The sequence below is a fragment of the Oncorhynchus masou genome, chromosome 10 (genome assembly GCF_036934945.1).
Source record: "Oncorhynchus masou masou isolate Uvic2021 chromosome 10, UVic_Omas_1.1, whole genome shotgun sequence".
Classification (NCBI taxonomy): domain Eukaryota; kingdom Metazoa; phylum Chordata; class Actinopteri; order Salmoniformes; family Salmonidae; genus Oncorhynchus; species Oncorhynchus masou.
The window spans coordinates 20,060,869-20,080,010 of record NC_088221.1 but is presented as its reverse complement, the minus strand read 5'-3'; the positions used below and the strand labels follow the sequence as shown (position 1 = coordinate 20,080,010).

The 19,142-nt window shown below is 42.6% G+C and overlaps 1 protein-coding gene across 3 annotated transcripts in view; it reads right to left on the bottom strand.

Annotated features, from left to right (window-relative positions):
* LOC135547293 (calcitonin gene-related peptide type 1 receptor) overlaps nucleotides 1-19,142 on the bottom strand; it is a 63,857-nt gene that overhangs the window by 14,825 nt on the left and 29,890 nt on the right. Inside the window, exons 2-4 of one of the 3 annotated variants that reach the window (XM_064976141.1) lie at nucleotides 14,839-14,948; nucleotides 13,034-13,187; nucleotides 50-190 (exon numbers count right to left, since the gene is read on the bottom strand). In XM_064976141.1, the coding sequence (XP_064832213.1) occupies nucleotides 50-190; nucleotides 13,034-13,187; nucleotides 14,839-14,913 (370 nt within the window). In that variant the 5' untranslated portion in view covers nucleotides 14,914-14,948. The remainder of the gene's footprint in view (nucleotides 1-49; nucleotides 191-13,033; nucleotides 13,188-14,838; nucleotides 14,949-19,142) is intronic. The other 2 variants (XM_064976142.1, XM_064976143.1) reach the window with 2 other exon arrangements.

Below are 19,142 nucleotides of genomic sequence, written 5' to 3'. Positions count from 1 at the left end.
TACAACTACATTGATAGCAGCCACAATCTTCGTGGGCTTCGGAGGTTACCTGAGGGGTCAAAGTCCTGGAAGTAGTCAGGGCAGTACTGCTCTGAAGTGAAGCCTGCCTCTGTGTCGTCCCAGCACAGCCACCCATCCCAAGTCCGGTTACACACTGGTCCTGCAGCATAGAAACCATCAGAGAAGAAACCTGTTCAAATAAAGCAGGAGCACTGAGAGGTGAGGTCACTGACACTGTCTGTTACACTAATCAACACTGTGGTTCACCGAAGCAGGTCAAGCCAATACGCAGTTTAAATCAATATGTGATGTAAGTACATACAGTGTCTTCAGAAAGAATTCACATCCCTGGACTTTTTCAACATGTTGTTGTGTTACACCCTGAATTAAAAATCAATTAAATTTGGATTGTTTTTGTCACTGGCCTACACACAATTCCCCATAATGTCAAAGTGGAATAAAAAATGAAAAGCTGAAATATCTTGAGTCAATAACTATTCAACAATTTTGTTTTGGCAAGCCTACATAAGTTCAGGAGTAATAATTTGCTTAACAAGTCACCTAATAAATTGCATGGACTCAATCTGTGTGCAATAAAAGTGTTTTTACATGATTTTTTCCATGACTGATCTCTGTACCCCACACATACAATTATTTGTAAGGTCAACAATGGCGCCGGTGAAGAAGGTTGAAGTTTTACGTGTCCCCAAATGATTATGTTTTTTGTTTGTTTATTTGTGATGTTTTTGTAACTTATTTTTTTACTTATTTTGTACATAACGTTGCCGCTACCGTCTCTTATGAGCGAAAATAAATTCTGGACATCAGTATTGCATGATAAGCTGTAGACCACACTATCTACCTAGAGTTGTCATCTGTATTTTTCATTGATGTTTACATACCATCAAGGGCACTAAGACAGCATTGAATGAGCTGTAATTCCCCCATAAGCAAACAAGAAAACGCTCACCCAGAGGCGGCACTCCTAGTAGCAGGGGACTTTAATGCAGGGAAACTTAAATCCATTTGACCAAATTTCTATCAGCATGTTAAATGTGCAACCAGAGGGAAGAGGTGCAGAGGTGCATATAAAGCTTTCCCTCACCCTCCATTTGGCAAATCTGACCATGATTCTATCCTCCTGATTACAAGCAAAAATTAAATCAGGAAGCAACAGTGACTAGATCAATAAAAAAGTGGTCAGATGAAGCAGATGCTAAGATACAGGACTGTTTTGCTAGCACAGACTTGAATAAGTTCTGGGATTCCTCTGATGGAATTGAGGAGGAAACCACATCAGTCATTGGCTTCAACAATAAGTACATCGAAGATGTCGTCCCCACAGTGACCGTACGTACATACCTCAACCAGAAGCCATGGATTACAGGCAACATCCGCACTGAGCTAAAGTCTAGAGCTGCCGCTTTCAAGGAGCGGGACTCTAACCCCTAAGCTTATAAGAAATATTGCTATGCCCTGCGATGAACCATCAGACAGGCAAAACATCAGTACAGGACTAAGATCGAATCACACTACACTGGCTCTGATGCTCGTCAGATGTGGCATGGCTTGCAAACCATTACAGACTACAAAGTGAAGCACAGCCGAGAGCTGCCCAGTGACACAAGCCAACCAGACGAGCTAAACTACTTCTATGCTCGATTCGAGACAAAGAACACTGAAACATGCATGAGAGCACCAACTGTTCCGGAAGACTGTGTCATCACGCTCTCCGCAGCCGATGTGTGTAAGACCTTTAAACAGGTCAACATTCACAAGGCCGCGGGGCCAGACGGATTACCAGGACGTGTACTGCGAGCATGCGCTTACCAACCAGCAAGTGTTTTCACTGACATTTTCAACCTTTCCCTGTCCAAGTTTGTAATACCAAGATGTTTTTAGCAGAACATCATAGTGCCTGTGTCCAAGAACTGCTTAAATGACTATTGTCCCGTAGCACTCACGTCTGTAGCCATGAAGTGCTTTGAAAGGCTGCTCATGGCTCACATCAACACCATCATCCCAGAAACCCGAGACCCACTCCAGTTTGCATACCGCAAAGATCCACAGATAATGCAATCTCCATTGCACTCCACACTGCCTTTTCACACCTGGACAAAAGGAACACCTATGTGAGAATGCTATTCATTGACTACAGCTCAGGGTTCAACATCACAGTGCCTTCAAAGCTCATCAATAAGCTAAGGACCCTGGGACTAAACACCTCCCTCTGCAACTGGATCCTGGACTTCCTGACGGGCCGCCCACAGGTGGTAAGGATAGGTAACAACACATCTGCCACGCTGATCCTCAACACAGGGGTCCCTCAGGGGTGTGTGCTCAGTCTCCTCTTGTACTCCATGTTCACTCATGACTGCAGGGCCAGGCATGACTCCAACACCATCATCAAGTTTGCCGATGACGCAACAGTGATCACAGACAACGACGAGGAGGTCAGAGACATGGCCGTGTGGTGCCAGGACAACAATCTCTCCCTCAACAGGCACGACAAAACCTATTCCCCCTCGGGAGACTAAAACGTTTTGGCATGGGTCCTCAGATCCTCAAAAGGTTCTACAGCTGCACCATCGAGAGCATCCTGACTGGTTGCATCACTGCCTGATATGTCAACTGCTCGGCTCCGATCACAAGGCACGACAGAGGGTAGCACAAACGGCCCACTACATCACTGGGGCCAAGCTTCCTGCCATCCAGGACCTCTATACCAGGCGGTGTCAGAGGAAGGCCCTACAAATTGTCAAAGACTCCAGCCACCCTAGTCATAGACTGTTCTCTCTGCTACCGCATGGCAAGCGATACCGGAGTGCCAAGTCTAGGTCCAAGAGGCTTCTAAACAGCTTCTATCCCCAAGCCATAAGACTCCTGAACATCTAATCAAATGGCTACCCAGACTATTTGCAATGTCCCCCCTTATTTTACACTGCTGCTACTCTCTGTTGTTACCATCTATGCATAGTCACTTTACATATTACCTCAACTAACTCCCCCGCACATTGACTCTGAACTCAGGCCAGGCAGCAGGCTGTTAGCCAGCCTGCCAGCATAGTGGAGTCTGCCACTAGAACAGTCAGTGTAGTCAGCTCAACTATCACCATTGAGACCGTGTCTGTGCCTCGACCTAGGTTGGGGAAAAACTAAACATGGCGGTGTTCGCCTTAGCAATCTCACTAGGATAAAGACCACCTCCATTCCTGTCATTATTGAAAGAGATCATGATACCTCACATCTCAAAATAGGGCTACTTAATGTTAGATCCCTTACTTCAAAGGCAATTATAGTCAATGAACTAATCACTGATCATAATCTTGATGTGATTGGCCTGACTGAAACATGGCTTAAGCCTGATGAATTTACTGTGTTAAATGAGGCCTCACGTCCTGGCTACACTGGTGACCATATGTGCATCCCGCAAAGGCGGAGGTGTTGCTAACATTTACGATAGCAAATTTCAATTTACAATTTTTTTTTACAAAAAAAATCTTTTGAGCTTCTAGTCATGAAATCTATGCAGCCTACTCACTTTTTTTAATCACTTTTTAAAGCTACTGTTTACGGGCCTCCTGGGCCATATACAGCGTTCCTCAATGAGTTCCCTGAATTCCTATCGGACCTTGTAGTCATAGCAGATAATATTCTAATCTTTGGTGACCTTAATATTCACATGGAAAAGTCCACAGTCCCACTCCAAAAGGCTTTCGGAGCCATCATCGACTCAGTGGGTTTTGTCCAACATGTCTCTGGACCCACTCACTGTCACAGTCATACGCTGGACCAAGTTTTGTCCCATGGAATAAATGTTGTGGATCTTAATGTTTTTCCTCATAATCCTGGACTTTCGGACCTATCGGACCACCAGTCAATCACCACCTTCCGGAGACACCTGAAACCCCACCTCTTCAAGGAATACCTAGGATAGGATAAGTAATCCTTCTCACCACCCCCCCCCCCCCTTAATGATTTAGATGCACTATTGTAAAGTGGCTGTTCCACTGGATGTCAGAAGGTGAATTCACCAATTTGTAAGTCGCTCTGGATAAGAGCGTCTGCTAAATGACTTAAATGTAAATGTTAAATGATTTTATTTCATTGCAATTGCAACAAATAATCTGCTCAGACCCCAACCAAGGAACATCAAAAGTCGTGCTATAAATTCACAGACAACACAAAGATTCCTTGATGTCCTTCCAGATTCCCTCTGTCTACCCAATGACGCCAGAGGACAAAAATCAGTTAACCACCTAACTGAGGAACTCAATTTAACCTTGCGCAATACCCTAGATGCAGTTGCACCCCTAAAAACTAAAAACATTTCTCATAAGAAACTAGCTCCCTGGTACACAGAAAATACCCGAGCTCTGAAGCAAGCTTCCAGAAAATTGGAACGGAAATGGCGCCACACCAAACTGGAAGTCTTCCGTCTAGCTTGGAAAGACAGTACCGTGCAGTACCAAAGAGCCCTTACTGCTGCTCGATCATCCTATTTTTCTAACTTAATTGCGGAAAATAAGAACAATCCGAAATTCCTTTTTGATACTGTTGCAAAGCTAACTAAAAAGCAGCATTCCCCAAGAGAGGATGACTTTCACTTTGGCAGTGATAAATTCATGAACTTCTTTCAGGAAAAAATTATGATTATTAGAAAGCAAATTACAGACTCCTCTTTAAATCTGCGTATTACTTCAAAGCTCAGTTGTCCTGAGTCTGCACAACTCTGCCAGGACCTAGGATCAAGAGAGACGCTCAAGTGTTTTAGTACTATATCTCTTGACACAATGATGAAAATAATCATGGCCTCTAAACCTTCAAGCTGCATACGGGACCCTATTCCAACTAAACTACTGAAAGAGCTGCTTCCTGTGCTTGGCCCTCCTATGTTGAACATAATAAACGGCTCTCTATCCACCGGATGTGTACCAAACTCACTAAAAGTGGCAGTAATAAAGCCTCTCTTGAAAAAGCCAAACCTTAACCCAGAAAATATAAAAAACTATCGGCCTATATCGAATCTTCCATTCCTCACAAACATTTTAGAAAAGGCTGTTGCGCAGCAACTCACTGCCTTCCTGAAGACAAACAATGTATACGAAATGCTTCAGTCTGGTTTTAGACCCCATCATAGCACTGAGACGGCACTTGTGAAGGTGGTAAATGACATTTTAATGGCATCGGACCGAGCCTCTGCATCTGTCCTCGTGCTCCTAAACCTTAGTGCTGCTTTTGATACCATCGATCACCACATTCTTTTGGAGAGATTGGAAACCCAAATTGGTCTACACGGACAAGTTCTGGCCTGGTTTAGATCTTATCTGTCGGAAAGATATCAGTTTGTCTCTGTGAATGGTTTGTCCTCTGACAAATCAACTGTAAATTTCGGTGTTCCTCAAGGTTCCGTTTTAGGACCACTATTGTTTTCACTATATATTTTACCTCTTGGGGATGTTATTCGAAAACATAATGTTAACTTTCACTGCTATGCGGATGACACACAGCTGTACATTTCAATGAAACATGGTGAAGCCCCAAAATTGCCCTTGCTAGAAGCATGTGTTTCAGACATAAGGAAGTGTATGGCTGCAAACTTTCTACTTTTAAACTCGGACAAAACAGAGATGCTTGTTCTAGGTCCCAAGAAACAAAGAGATCTTCTGTTGAATCTGACAATTAATCTTAATGGTTGTACAGTCGTCTCAAATAAAACTGTGAAGGACCTCGCCGTTACTCTGGACCCTGATCTCTCTTTTGAAGAACATATCAAGACCATTTCAAGGACAGCTTTTTTCCATCTACGTAACATTGCAAAAATCAGATATTTTCTGTCCAAAAATGATGCAGAAAAATTAATCCATGCTGTTGTCACTTCTAGGTTAGACTACTGCAATGCTCTACTTTCCGGCTACCCGGATAAAGCACTAAATAAACCAGTTAGTGCTAAATACGGCTGCTAGAATCCTGACTAGAACCAAAATTTTTTATCATATTACTCCAGTGCTAGCCTCCCTACACTGGCTTCCTGTCAAAGCAAGGGCTGATTTCAAGGTTTTACTGCTAACCTACAAAGCATTACATGGGCTTGCTCCTACCTATCTCTCTGATTTGGTCCTCGGTCTCAAACTCGGTCTCAACCTTTAAGTCTTTACTGAAGACTCATCTCTTCAGTGGGTCATATGATTGAGTGTAGTCTGGCCCAGGAGTGGGAAGGTGAACGGAAATGCTCTGGAGCAACGAACCACCCTTGCTGTCTCTGCCTGGCTGGTTCCCCTCTTTCCACTGGGATTATCTGCCTCTAACCCTATTACAGGGGCTGAGTCACTGGCTTACTGGGGCTCCCTCATGCCGTCCTTGGAAGGGGTGCGTCACCTGAGTGGGTTGGTTCACTGTTGTGGTCATCCTGTCTGGGTTGGCGCCCCCCCTTGGGTTGTGCCATGGCGGAGATCTTTGCGGGCTATACTCAGCTTTGTCTCAGGATGGTAAGTTGGTGGTTGAAGATATCCCTCTAGTGGTGTGGGGGCTGTGCTTTGGCAAAGTGGGTGGGGTTATATCCTTCCTGTTTGGCCCTGTCCGGGGGTATCATCGGATGGGGCCACAGTGTCTCCTGACCCCTCCTGTCTCAGCCTCCAGTATTTATGCTGCAGTAGTTTATGTGTCGGGGGGCTGGGGTCAGTTTGTTATATCTGGAGTACTTCTCCTGTCCAATTCGGTGTCCTGTGTGAATCTAAGTGTGAGTTCTCTAATTCTCTCCTTCTCTCTCTCTTTCTCTCTCTCGGAGGACCTGAGCCATAGGACCATGTCCCAGGACTACCTGACATGATGACTCCTTGCTGTCCCAAGTCCACCTGGCCGTGCTGCTGCTCCTGTTTCAACTGTTCTGCCTTATTATTATTCGACCATGCTGGTCATTTATGAACATTTGAACATCTTGGCCATGTTCTGTTATAATCTCCACCTGACACAGCCGGAAGAGGACTGGCCACCCCACATATGCTCTCTCTATAATTCTCTTTCTTTCTCTCTCTCGGAGGACCTAAGCCCTAGGACCATGCCCCAGGACTACCTGACATGATGACTCCTTGCTGTCCCCAGTCCACCTGGCCGTGCTGCTGCTCCAGTTTCAACTGTTCTGCCTTATTATTATTCAACCATGCTGGTCATTTATGAACATTTGAACATCTTGGCCATGTTCTGTTATAATCTCTACCCGGCACAGACAGAAGAGGACTGGCCACCCCACATAGCCTGGTTCCTCTCTAGGTTTCTTCCTAGGTTTTGGCCTTTCTAGGGAGTTTTTCCTAACCACCGTGCTTCTACACCTGCATTGCTTGCTGTTTGGGGTTTTAGGCTGGGTTTCTGTACATCACTTTGAGATATCAGCTGATGTACGAAGTGCTATATAAATAAATTTGATTTGATTTGATTTGAACCGGTACACCCCTGTTACAGTATATAGTCTCGCTATTGTTATTTTACTGCTGCTCTTTAATTACTTGTTACTTTTATTTATTTTTCTTATCCATATTTTTTTAAACTGCATTGTTGGTTAGGGGCTCGTATTCGGCGCATGTGACTAATACAGATTGATTTTTGAAGGTCTCTCAGTCGAGCAGTGAATTTCAAACATAGATTTAACCACAAAGACCAGCGAGATTTTCCAATGGATCGCAAAGAAGGGAACCTATTGGATGGGTAAAAAAAATGTATACAGTAAATCCCCTTTGAGCATGGTGAAGTTATTAATTACACTTTGGATGGTGTATCAATACTCCCAGTCACTACAAATATACAGGCATCCTTTCAAACTCAGTTCCCGGAGAGGAAAGAAACCACCCAATAGTGACTTTTTAGTGAACATTTACAGAGTTTAATGACAGGAGAAAACTGAGGATGGATCAACAATATTGTAGTTACTCCACAATAATAACCTAATTGACAGTGAAATGAAGGAAGCATAATACTTAATTTAGTAATACTGCAAAAAATGTGGCAAAGCAATTAACTGTGTTATGTGTTATGTTACGTTATGTGTTATGTTAGTGTTGGCTGCCTCATGTTATGGGTATGCTTGTAATCATTAAGGACTGGGGAGCTTTTCAGGATAAAACATACATGGAATGGAGATAAGCACAGGCAAAATCCTAGAGGAAAACCTGGTTCAGTCTACTTTCCACCAGAGACTGAGAGATGAGTTCACCGTTTCAGCAGGACAATAACCAAGAACACAATGCCAAATTTACAGATTTGAGTTAAATCTGCGTGAAAAAAAAGACTCCAAAATGGTTGTCAAGCAATGATCAACAATCAATTTGACAGAGCTTGAAGAATTTTGAAAAGAATAATTGGCAAATGTTGCACAATCCAGGTGTGGGAAGTTCTTAGAGACTCACAGCTGTAATCACTGCCAAAGGACTTCTACAAAATATTGACTCAGTGGTGTGAATATTTGAGATATTTCTGTATTTCATTTTCAATACATTTGCAAACATTTGAAAAAAAACCAACATATTTTCACTTTTTCATTATGGACTATTGTGTGTACATTGGCGACACAATAAATATATTTCATACATTTTGAATTCAGGCTGTATATGAGTATATGAAATCTTTTAATGTTGTTTGTTGACATTACATACAGAAGTTATTGGAGACATCTTCTGAAATATCTTGTTGCTAATGTCTTTGTTGTTTTTTGTCTACTTATCAGTTTGTTATGTACAAAACTAACAAATTAACAACTATTGATTCTGACTAAGCCCCTAATTGTATGGTGGCAATGAGATATTACTGTGGAAAACCCAGATAATGAAACATCTCACATCAGACTGATTTCTAAATATAGAACTGCTTCCTGAAACTGTCTTCCATCCACCAAAAAGTCCAGTTGACTAAAATCAATCTTAGGGAACAACATTGAATCAGAAAGGAATACAAATGCCCTTTCTTGGGTTTGAATTTGAAAAAACAAAAATATCCCTGCTTGTCTCACTATTTACTTTTCTTCACTTTTATCTAATAGTCGGGAGTTTCAGACTTTCTTTTTGACAACAGGGTGGGATGTGGGTTTTAAAGCTTTGGATTGAAATTCACAATCCCCTGGCATGTGGTGACAATAACGCTTGAAATAATAGAAGAGCTAGACGTTGCTCTTGATGGGGAGACTTATTTTAGAAAACATTTCCCTGACAAAGATTGGGCCTTCTACTGAAGAAAATGTGTCATACCTCCTACTGTAGCATGCACCCACACAAACATTTTAATAAATCAATATAACACTAAAGTCAAAAGCATTATTGAAAAAAGAAAAGTGGCAAATATACTTTCCCAAATATCTCCAAACGTTTTGTTTGAAATAGTCAGTTAAGTATGTTTAGGGTCTTTAAAAAGTTTTGGTATTACACTTGTAGGGTTACCCTGAAATTAAATACTGATTATAAGTATGATAGAACTGCTAATTAGCCAAGACTCCAAGCGAACATCCCCTAGCTGATTGCTGGTGTGACTGAATGCTAATTAGGATTGGGCAGTATCCAGATGACCCTACTGTCATACAATTTCTGTACTATACCGGGGTATACGGTATTACCGGAAGTGTAGACAAGGGGCACTATTTAAAAAATATATATAATTTCGTCCCCAGGGCAGTAGTGGAAAAGGTACACAATTGTGATTCTTATGTAAAAGTATTGATACCTTAATAGAAAGTTACTCAAGTAAAAGTTAAATTCACCCAGTACAATGCTACTTGAGTAAAAGTCTAAAAGTATTTGGTTCTAAATATACTTAAGTATCAAAGGTAGATGTAATTGCCCAAATTTACTTCAGTATCAAAAGTAAAAGAAAATATAAATCACTTCAAATTCCTTATATTAAGCAAAGCTGACAGCACCATTTTAATGTTTTTCAAATTACAGGATAGCCAGGGGCACACTCCAACACTGAGACATAATCTACACATTTTGCATTTGTGTTCAGTGAGTCCGCCAGATCAGAGGCAGTAGGGATGACCACGTATTCTCTTGATAAGTGTGTGAATTGAACCATTTTCCTGTCCTGCTCAGTATTCAAAATGTAACAAGTACTTTTGGGTGTCAGGAAACATGTATGGAGTAAAATGTTGATTATTTTCTTTAGGAATGTAGTGAAGTAAAAGTAGTAAAAACATTTTTTAGAGTAAAGTAAAGTGCAGAAAACCCAAAACGCTACTTGAATAGTACTTCAAAGTATTTTACTTAAGTACTTTACACCACTGCACCAGGGATCAGGAGGGGGTTGAATGTCTCTGCTGTTGATCTTGACATCTCGCCACTTAGCTAGCAAGTTAGCAAACCAGACACATAGCTGGAGCCCTGAGTTAGATATAACATACTCAGCTGACCCATCCCCGGATGTTGTGTTAACAGCTCTACAACAAAGCTTGCTTAGTGTCCAACAGGTTTTCTCTGCCCTTAACCTTGTTCTGAACACCTCCAAAACAATGGTCATGTGGTTTGGTAAAAAGAATGCCCCTCTCCACACTTGTGTGATTACTACCACTGAGGGTTTAGAGCTTGAGGTAGTCACCTCATACAAGTGTTTGGGAGTATGGCTAGATGGTACACTGTCTTTCTCTCAGCACATATCAAAGCTGCAGGCTAAAACTCCAAGTCCAGACTTGGTTTCCTCCATTGTAATCGCTCCTCTTTCACCCCAGCTGCCAAACTAACCCTGATTCAGATGACCATCCTACCCATGCTAGATTGTAGAGACGTAAACTCTGTGACACTGTAAAGTCCATAGAGAATAAGAGCACCTCCTCCCAGCTGCCCACTGCACTGAGGCTAGGAAACAATGTCACCACTGATAAATCCACAATAATTGAGAATTTCAAGAAGCATTTATCTACGGCTGGCCATGCTTTCCACCTGGCCACCCCTACCCTGGTCAACAGCCCTGCACCCCCCACAGCAACTTGCCCAAGCCTCCCCCATTTCTCCTTCACGCAAATCCAGATAGCTGATGTTCTGAAAGAGCTGCAAAATCTGGACCCCTACAAATAAGCAGGGCTAGAAACTCTGGAACCTCTCTTTCTAAAATGATCATCCGAAATTGTTGCAACTCCAATTACTAGCCCATTCAACCTCTCTTTCGTTCCTGAGATCCCCAAAGATTGGAAAGCTGCCCCCTCTTCAAAGGGAGAGACACTCTAGACCCAAACTGCAACAGACCTATATCTATCCTGCCCTGCATTTCTAAGGTCTTCGAAAGCCAAGTTAACAAACAGATCACCGACCATTTACAATCCCATCGTACCTTCTCCGCTATGCAGTCTGGTTTCCGAGCTGGTCATGGGTGCACCACAGCCAAGCTCAAGGTCCTAAACAGTATCATAAACTCCATCGATAAGAGACAATACTGTGCAGCTGTATTCATAGACCTGGCCAAGGCTTTCGACTCTGTCAATCACCACATTCTTATTGCCAGACTGAACAGCCTTGGTTTGTCAAATGACTGCCTGGCCTGGTACACCAACTACTTCTCAGACTTAGTTCAGTGTGTCAAATCGGAGGGCCTATTGTCCGGACCTCTGGCAGTCTCTAAGGGGGTGCCACAGGGTTCAATTCTTGGGCCGACTCTTTTCTCTGTAAACATCAATGATGTCTCTCTTGCTGCTGGTGATTCTCTGATCCACCTCTACACAGACGATACCATTCTGTATACTTCTGGACCTTCTTTGGACACTGTGTTAACTATCCGCCAGACGAGCTTCAATGCCATACAACCCTCTTTCTGTGGCCTCCAACTGTTCTTAAATGCAAGGAAAACTAAATGCATGCTCTTCAACCAATTGCTACCAGCACCTGCCCGCCCGTTCAGCATCACTACTTTGGACGGTTCTGACTTAGAATATGTGGACATCTATAAATACCTAGGTGTCTGGCTGGACTGTAAACTGTCCTTCCAGACTCACATTAAGCATCTCCACTAAAAAATTAAATCTAGAATCGGCTTCCTATTTCTGAAACAAAGCATCCTTCACTCATGTTGCCAAACATACCCTTGTAAAACTGACTATCCTACCGATCCTTGACTTCGGCGACGTCATTTACAAAATAGCCTCCAACACTCTACTCAGAAAATTGGATGCTCTAGCAGGTATATTTCACTGGTCATCCCCCAAAGCCTCCTTTCCTTCCAGTTCTCTGCTGCCAATGACTGGAATGAACTGCTAAAACCACGGACGCTGGAGACTCATATCTCCCACACTAACTTTAAGCACCAGCTGTCAGAGCAGCTCACAGATCACTGCACATGTACATAGCCTAGTTAAATAAAGGTTAAATAAATTGAAAATGTATTGAAAATCATACAGTCGGATCTTTAAATACCCAGGTATATGGTATAAATGGTATATCACTCAAACCTAAAGCTAATCAGACACGACACTAGCAGATTAGCATCCAAATAAGAGGCTGATTAAAGCCCCTTGTGTAAATGACACCAAATTACTGCAGCACTGATATATTGGCATTCCTCTCAGTCCCTCAGCACCTTTTCTCTCCTCACCTTTTCTCTCCTCACCATTAGCCACCTGCCGATTGGCTAATGTTAATTCCCTGGATACAAATAAGACTGGTGGGATTATCAAACCTTGTCAGCCATGAACTACTCAAACCTTTTTTTCTCCCTATGAAATACCTCCTCGTTGGACATCAGTTGCTCAGCTTGAGTGCTTGTGTAACATGAATCGAACCCACTTAGGATTCAAACTCATACATGAGCACAAGCACTCGATAATCAAGTTATCCTACCTAATCGGTTGAGGATGTTGCCATTCACAATGAGTGGTACTAGCTTCAGAATTTTCTACAATAAAGAAAAAATAAGTATGTCAATGTAGCAACCTAATTTTGCTACAAGACAACTTTTCCCTATTTGGGATTCAGACGCTCACTTTCCCTCAAACAAATAATAATTTACCATGACCCACTATGCCAATGACAGTGGTGCCTGTACACAGGTCATGCATTTTTGATCATTTTACCTATTTTGTTGTGGTCGTTATCTTTCATGATTTTCTGGTAGCACTCAAACTGGGCAGTCACAATCTTTTTCCTGGTGACGTCTGTGTCATGGTAGACATTCACTGGTATGTACTCCTGGGTCTCGTTCACCTCTGGGCTAGCCACAACAAAGATCTACAAGTAAGAGAACCCAGTGCATTACATAACATAACATACTTGCATTACATGGCATCACAAGACAGAATAAATATAGAATATCCAAGGGAACAGTATCAAGTTAATAGCAGAAAATCATATGAATCATATAAATACAAAGCTTAAGTGGAATTAATAAACATGATTAATTTAACATTTTTGCTAATCACAAAATTAAAAAGGCCTCATTCATATTTGATAGAAGTCATCTTAAGCTAAATTAACTGGACTGTATATAGATTGTCTGTCATCTCCATCATTAGTTTGTCGACTCATTTGGCTGTAAGCAAATAGCTAAACAACACAGTATATTTTTAAAATGTGTCTACACCCAGGGTTGTGTCTGAATGCTATATTTGAACTCAACGGGGGACCGATTAAAAACGCTCAGTCACCATATCCTCATTTAGGACACAGGAAGAGGCCGTAATGTAGAGCTGAGCGACTCCCTTTAAATCCATGTGAGCTCCATGGAAAATTAAACAAAGTAAATGGTGTACAAAGACATGTCAAATCATCCAATGTGAACCCAAATACCATGGGGCAATGTTAAATTGCAAGTCTTAACAAAATGTTATGCCAAAATAACAAAAATGTGGGTGTTCTATTGCTGAATCATTAGGTGATCACTGGACGCAAAAGCAGGATACACTGCTTTGTATTCAATGATTTTAAGTTTGTCCTGCTCTTTTTTGTACAGATCAGTCCCCCAGAGAGGGATAAATGGATGGGGACAATAGTGACAAGAATCAGTTAACAAGTTAATGCATGTTAACCTACCAGTGTCTGGACCTATATGCCATCATATTGACCCCTTGCCAATCTCACATGCACTTTATTGAATATTCATCAATATAAACGTTCACCTAAGTTATTGAGATTTTCTGCATAGATAATTCTGTAACAGCGTTCTTCGTTTGTCGCAAGAAAGTCGGACCGAAATGCAGCGTGTTGGTTACTCTTGTTTTTTAATGAAGAAAAACGGAACGATACATGAAATAACTAATAAATACAAAAAAACAACAAACGGAACGTGAAACCTAATTACAGCCTATCTGGTGAAACTACACAGAGACAGGAACAATCACCCACGAAATACACAGTGAAACCCAGGCTACCTAAATACGGTTCCCCATCAGAGACAACAAGAATCACCTGACTCTGATTGAGAACCGCCTCAGGCAGCCAAACCTAAACTAAACACACCCCTAATCAACCACAATCCCAATGCCTACAAAAACCCCAATACAACAACACAATAACATAAACCCATGTCACACCCAGGCCTGACCAACTAATTATCTAAAACACAAAATACTAAGACCAAGGCGTGACAAATTCACTAGAATTAAAAAGGATACAAACGCCATTTGTTCCCAGCAAATGGTGGCGTTCTATTACTGACCATGCCTTTTAAAAATGTAAACATACACAGTATCTTATACGGTGTATTAACCCACCAATGAGACAGTAGACATGAAAAGAGCATTTCTCTGCGCTGATGTGGCCCTGCACATATGTGTGTGCGTGCGTTTGTATGTGTGTGTGTGTGAGGGACAGCGAAAGCGACAGAAACACAGACAGACACAGAGAGAAAGAAAAAGAGCGAGTAAAGAGAGTCAATTCTTACATCAGTGGGAGTGCACAGTAGGAGACAGATGACCATCCAACACCAGCCGAAACCGTCCATCTTCTTTTTCAGCATGTCAGACGATTCACTCTTTAATGGCTATCGAGCTGCTAAGAGGAAAAAAAGCCCATTAAAATTCCGATTCACATTTTCTCACTACGGCAATCAACATCATCCCTCCATCTCCATCCCTCTTTCATCACTCATTCCCTCCAATATGAAGATGTACACCCATTTGCTGCGCTCTACCTAAATCCTATGCAATCGATTGAGCGCCTTCATGGGATTATTTCCAACCACGGACATCACATCGGCTCCTTAGTGCAGCTGTGGACTGTGCTGTGCCATCACCAGTATTTATGGCAACAGAGCAGGCACATGTACTCCAGTTCAGTTCAAATTGGCCAGTGTGGATAGTAGCGAGGTCAACACAATCCCAGAGGATGACCAGAGGAGACTGGGGAAGAGTGAAGAAACACCTGATCTGTAATATGTTCAGACGTTACAGGCTTGGAGGCGTATTTCTTGTACAGCTGCCATTTGCTCCTCTAGATGTAGTCCTGATGTATTTGTATATTGTAAATATATAAACAGCAAAATACATTTACTACTCCAAACAATCTTTGAGTAAAGTCTTTATATTGCTCTATTTGTATTTTGAAATTCAGATCGTTTGCATGTAAATTACATTTTGAAATTCCCAATGCATACAGTGGACACAATGCTTTGTCAGGTGGATCAGAACACAGAGTCTTGGATGCTATGTCAATCAGTATCTAGAAGCGTTGCCCGGACACTTTGTTTGGACCGGACATCCCACGTACTGCACCACAAAATACTACACTGCTCAAAAAAATAAAGGGAACACTTAAACAACACAATGTAACTCCAAGTCAATCACACTTCTGTGAAATCAAACTGTCCACTTAGGAAGCAACACTGATTGACAATAAATGTCACATGCTGTTGTGCAAATGGAATAGACAACAGGTGGAAATTATAGGCAATTAGCAAGACACCCCCAATAAAGGAGTGGTTCTGCAGGTGGGGACCACAGACCACTTCTCTGTTCCTATGCTTCCTGGCTGATGTTTTGGTCACTTTTGAATGCTGGTGGTGCTTTCCCTCTAGTGGTAGCATGAGACGAAGTCTACAACCCACACAAGTGGCTCAGGTAGTGCAGCTCATCCAGGATGGCACATCAATGCGAGCTGTGGCAAGAAGGTTTGCTGTGTCTGTCAGTGTAGTGTCCAGAGCATGGAGACGCTACCAGGAGACAGGCCAGTACATCAGGAGACGTGGAGGAGGTCGTAGGAGGGCAACAACCCAGCAGCAGGACTGCTACCTCCGCCTTTGTGCCAGGAGGAGCAGGAGGGGCACTGCCAGAGCCCTGCAAAATGACATCCAGCAGGCCAAAAATGTGCTTGTGTCTGCTCAAACGGTCAGAACAGACTCCATGAGGGTGGTATGAGGGCCCGACGTCCACAGGACGTTTGGCATTTGCCAGAGAACACCAAGATTGGCAAATTCGCCACTGGCGCCCTGTGCACTTCACAGATGAAAGCAGGTTCATACTGAGCACGTGACAGACGTGACAGAGTCCGGAGACACCGTGGAGAACGTTCTGCTGCCTGCAACATCCTCCAGCATGACCAGTTTGGCGGTGGGTCAGTCATGGTGTGGGGTGGCATTCTTTGGGGGGGCCTAACCCTAACCCTAACCCCCATGTGCTCGCCAGAGGTAGCCTGACTGCCATTAGGTACCAAGATGAGATCCTCAGACCCCTTGTGAGACCATTTGCTGGTGCGGTTGGCCATGTGTTCCTCCTGGGCCTCTCCTAATGCAAGACAATGCTTGACCTCATGTGGCAGGAGTGTTTCAGCAGTTCCTGCAAGAGGAAGGCATTGATGCTATGGACTGGCCTGCCCGTTCCCCTGACCTGAATCCAATTGAGCACATCTGGGACATCATGTCTCGCTCCATCCACAAACGCCACGTTGCACCACAGACTGTCCAGGAGTTGGCGGATGCTTTAGTCCAGGTCTGGGAGGAGATCCCTCAGGAGACCATCCGCCACCTCATCAGGAGCATGCCCAGGCGTTGTAGGGAGGTCATACAGGCACGTGGAGGCCACACACACTACTGAGCCTCATTTTGACTTGTTTTAGGGACATTACATCAAAGTTCGATCAGCCTGTAGTGTGGTTTTCCACTTTAATTTTGAGTGTGACTCCAAATCCAGACCTCCATGGGTTAATAAATTTGATTTCCATTGATCATTTTTGTGTGATTTTGTTGTCAGCACATTCAACTATGTAAAGCAAAATGTATTTAATAAGAATATTACATTCATTCATATCTAGGATGTGTTATTTTAGTGTTCCCTTAATTTTTTTGAGCAGTGTATATTAAAAGCAACATGGTAATGCTTCAAGGGTTGCAGCATGGCTGGTGCATAGTTTAAGAGACAAATTTCAAATGTTCACATGCCCCCAAGGTCGAACAAATGTGATTTTCAAAATCAAGGGAAGATGAGGGAATTTCAATTTTAATTAAAACCAAATGTGGTTGCCAAGAAGAAATGTCTGTACAAACGTCTGCTCTGGATTCAGAGTCTAATGCATAGACCCGAGGGGAGCCCATCTAGCACTTGTAAGCAATAATCCATCCGATTAACAAGACATAGATGTACAGATATGTTTTCAGAGTCAGAGTTCTGCATGATGCATTGGCTGAACCTTGCATTAATGTTGCTAGCTGTTAGCCGGAACAGACTTTTCTAGTGAGACAGTAGGGAAGAGTGAGCATTCCTGACCATTGTGTATACAACTGTTATATCACAATATGTTAGCTAAATATGTCTATTTGGCCTCAAGTGCTATGGGAAGGGAGAAGTGCTATACTTGAGTGGTAGGGTTAAATGAGCAGAAATACCCTTAATGGCCTAAAGGAGTAGGACATTTTTATACTTCAAGTTGAATGGCTAATTGTATTAAACTGTAATGCAATTGACCCAGGATAATAGGAAATAAAACTGTGAAAAGATTGCTGTTTTGTATTCAAGAACTGCTGTTTGTATTCAAGAACATCCAGCAAACAATTCAATGTTTTTGTTCACAATACGACAGAGGTTAGTGACCACTACGCATTCTCAATAGACTCGGTGTGCACAGACAGAACAGAAAATCACATTCATAAAGAATTCCCAACAAAAATATATCCAAGGCCTACTTCCGACTCAAAGCCCAACAAACATGGTCATGGGAAACTTCACTTTATCCTGCGCTGTGCTGTCTACTATTCTAGAGACCCTAAATCCAAGCCAGGGGAATGGATGCCCCCCTCCCAAGTCTGCTAGGAATTAAAATGCCATTACACCAGGGAAATGCTGGAACTGGGATTGTAAAAAAAAGTATGGCAAAGTGCAAATTGGAAACAGACAGGAAACTATCAGCTGCACTGTCACACTCTAATGGTCCTCTGTGCCAAATCCCCCAGCTGTACTGGAAGGGCTGACTCCAACCTTTTACAAACTGAGACTAAAGCCAAGGATGGATCTGTCCAATGACAATATAAAACAGACATTACAGATGTTTTATTTATGTATTCAATTTCACCTTTATTTATCCAGGTAGGCCAGTTGAGAACAAGGTCTCATTTACAACTGCGACCTGGCCAAGATAAAGCAAAGCAGTGCGACAAAAACAACAACACAGAGTCTATGTACAGTGTGTGCAAATGTAGAAGAGTAGGGAGGTAAGGCAATAAATAGGCCATAGAGGCTAAATAATTATAATTTAGAATTAACACTGGAGTGATAGATGTGCAGATGATGATGTGCAAGTAGAGATTCTGGGGTGCAAAAGAGCAAGAAGGTAAGTAATAATATGGGGATGAGGTAGCTGGGTGGGCTATCTACAGATTGGCTGTGTACAGGTGATCGGTAAGCTGCTCTGACAGCTGATGCTTAAAGTGAGAGAGGGAGATATGACTCCATCTTCAGTGATTTTTGCAATTCGTTCCAGTCATTGGTAGCAGAGAACTGGATGGAAAGGCGGCCAAATGAAGTGTTGGCTTTGGGGATGACCAGTGAAATATACCTGCTGGAGCATGTGCTACGGGTGGGTGTTGCTGTGGTGACCAGTGAGCTGAGATAATGCGGGGCTTTACCTAGCAAAGACTTATAGATGACCAGGAGCCAGTGGGTTTGGCGATGAACATGAGTGCCAGCCAACGAGAGCATGCATGTCGCAGTGGTGGGTAGTATATGGGGCTTTGGTGACAAAACAAATGGCACTGTGATA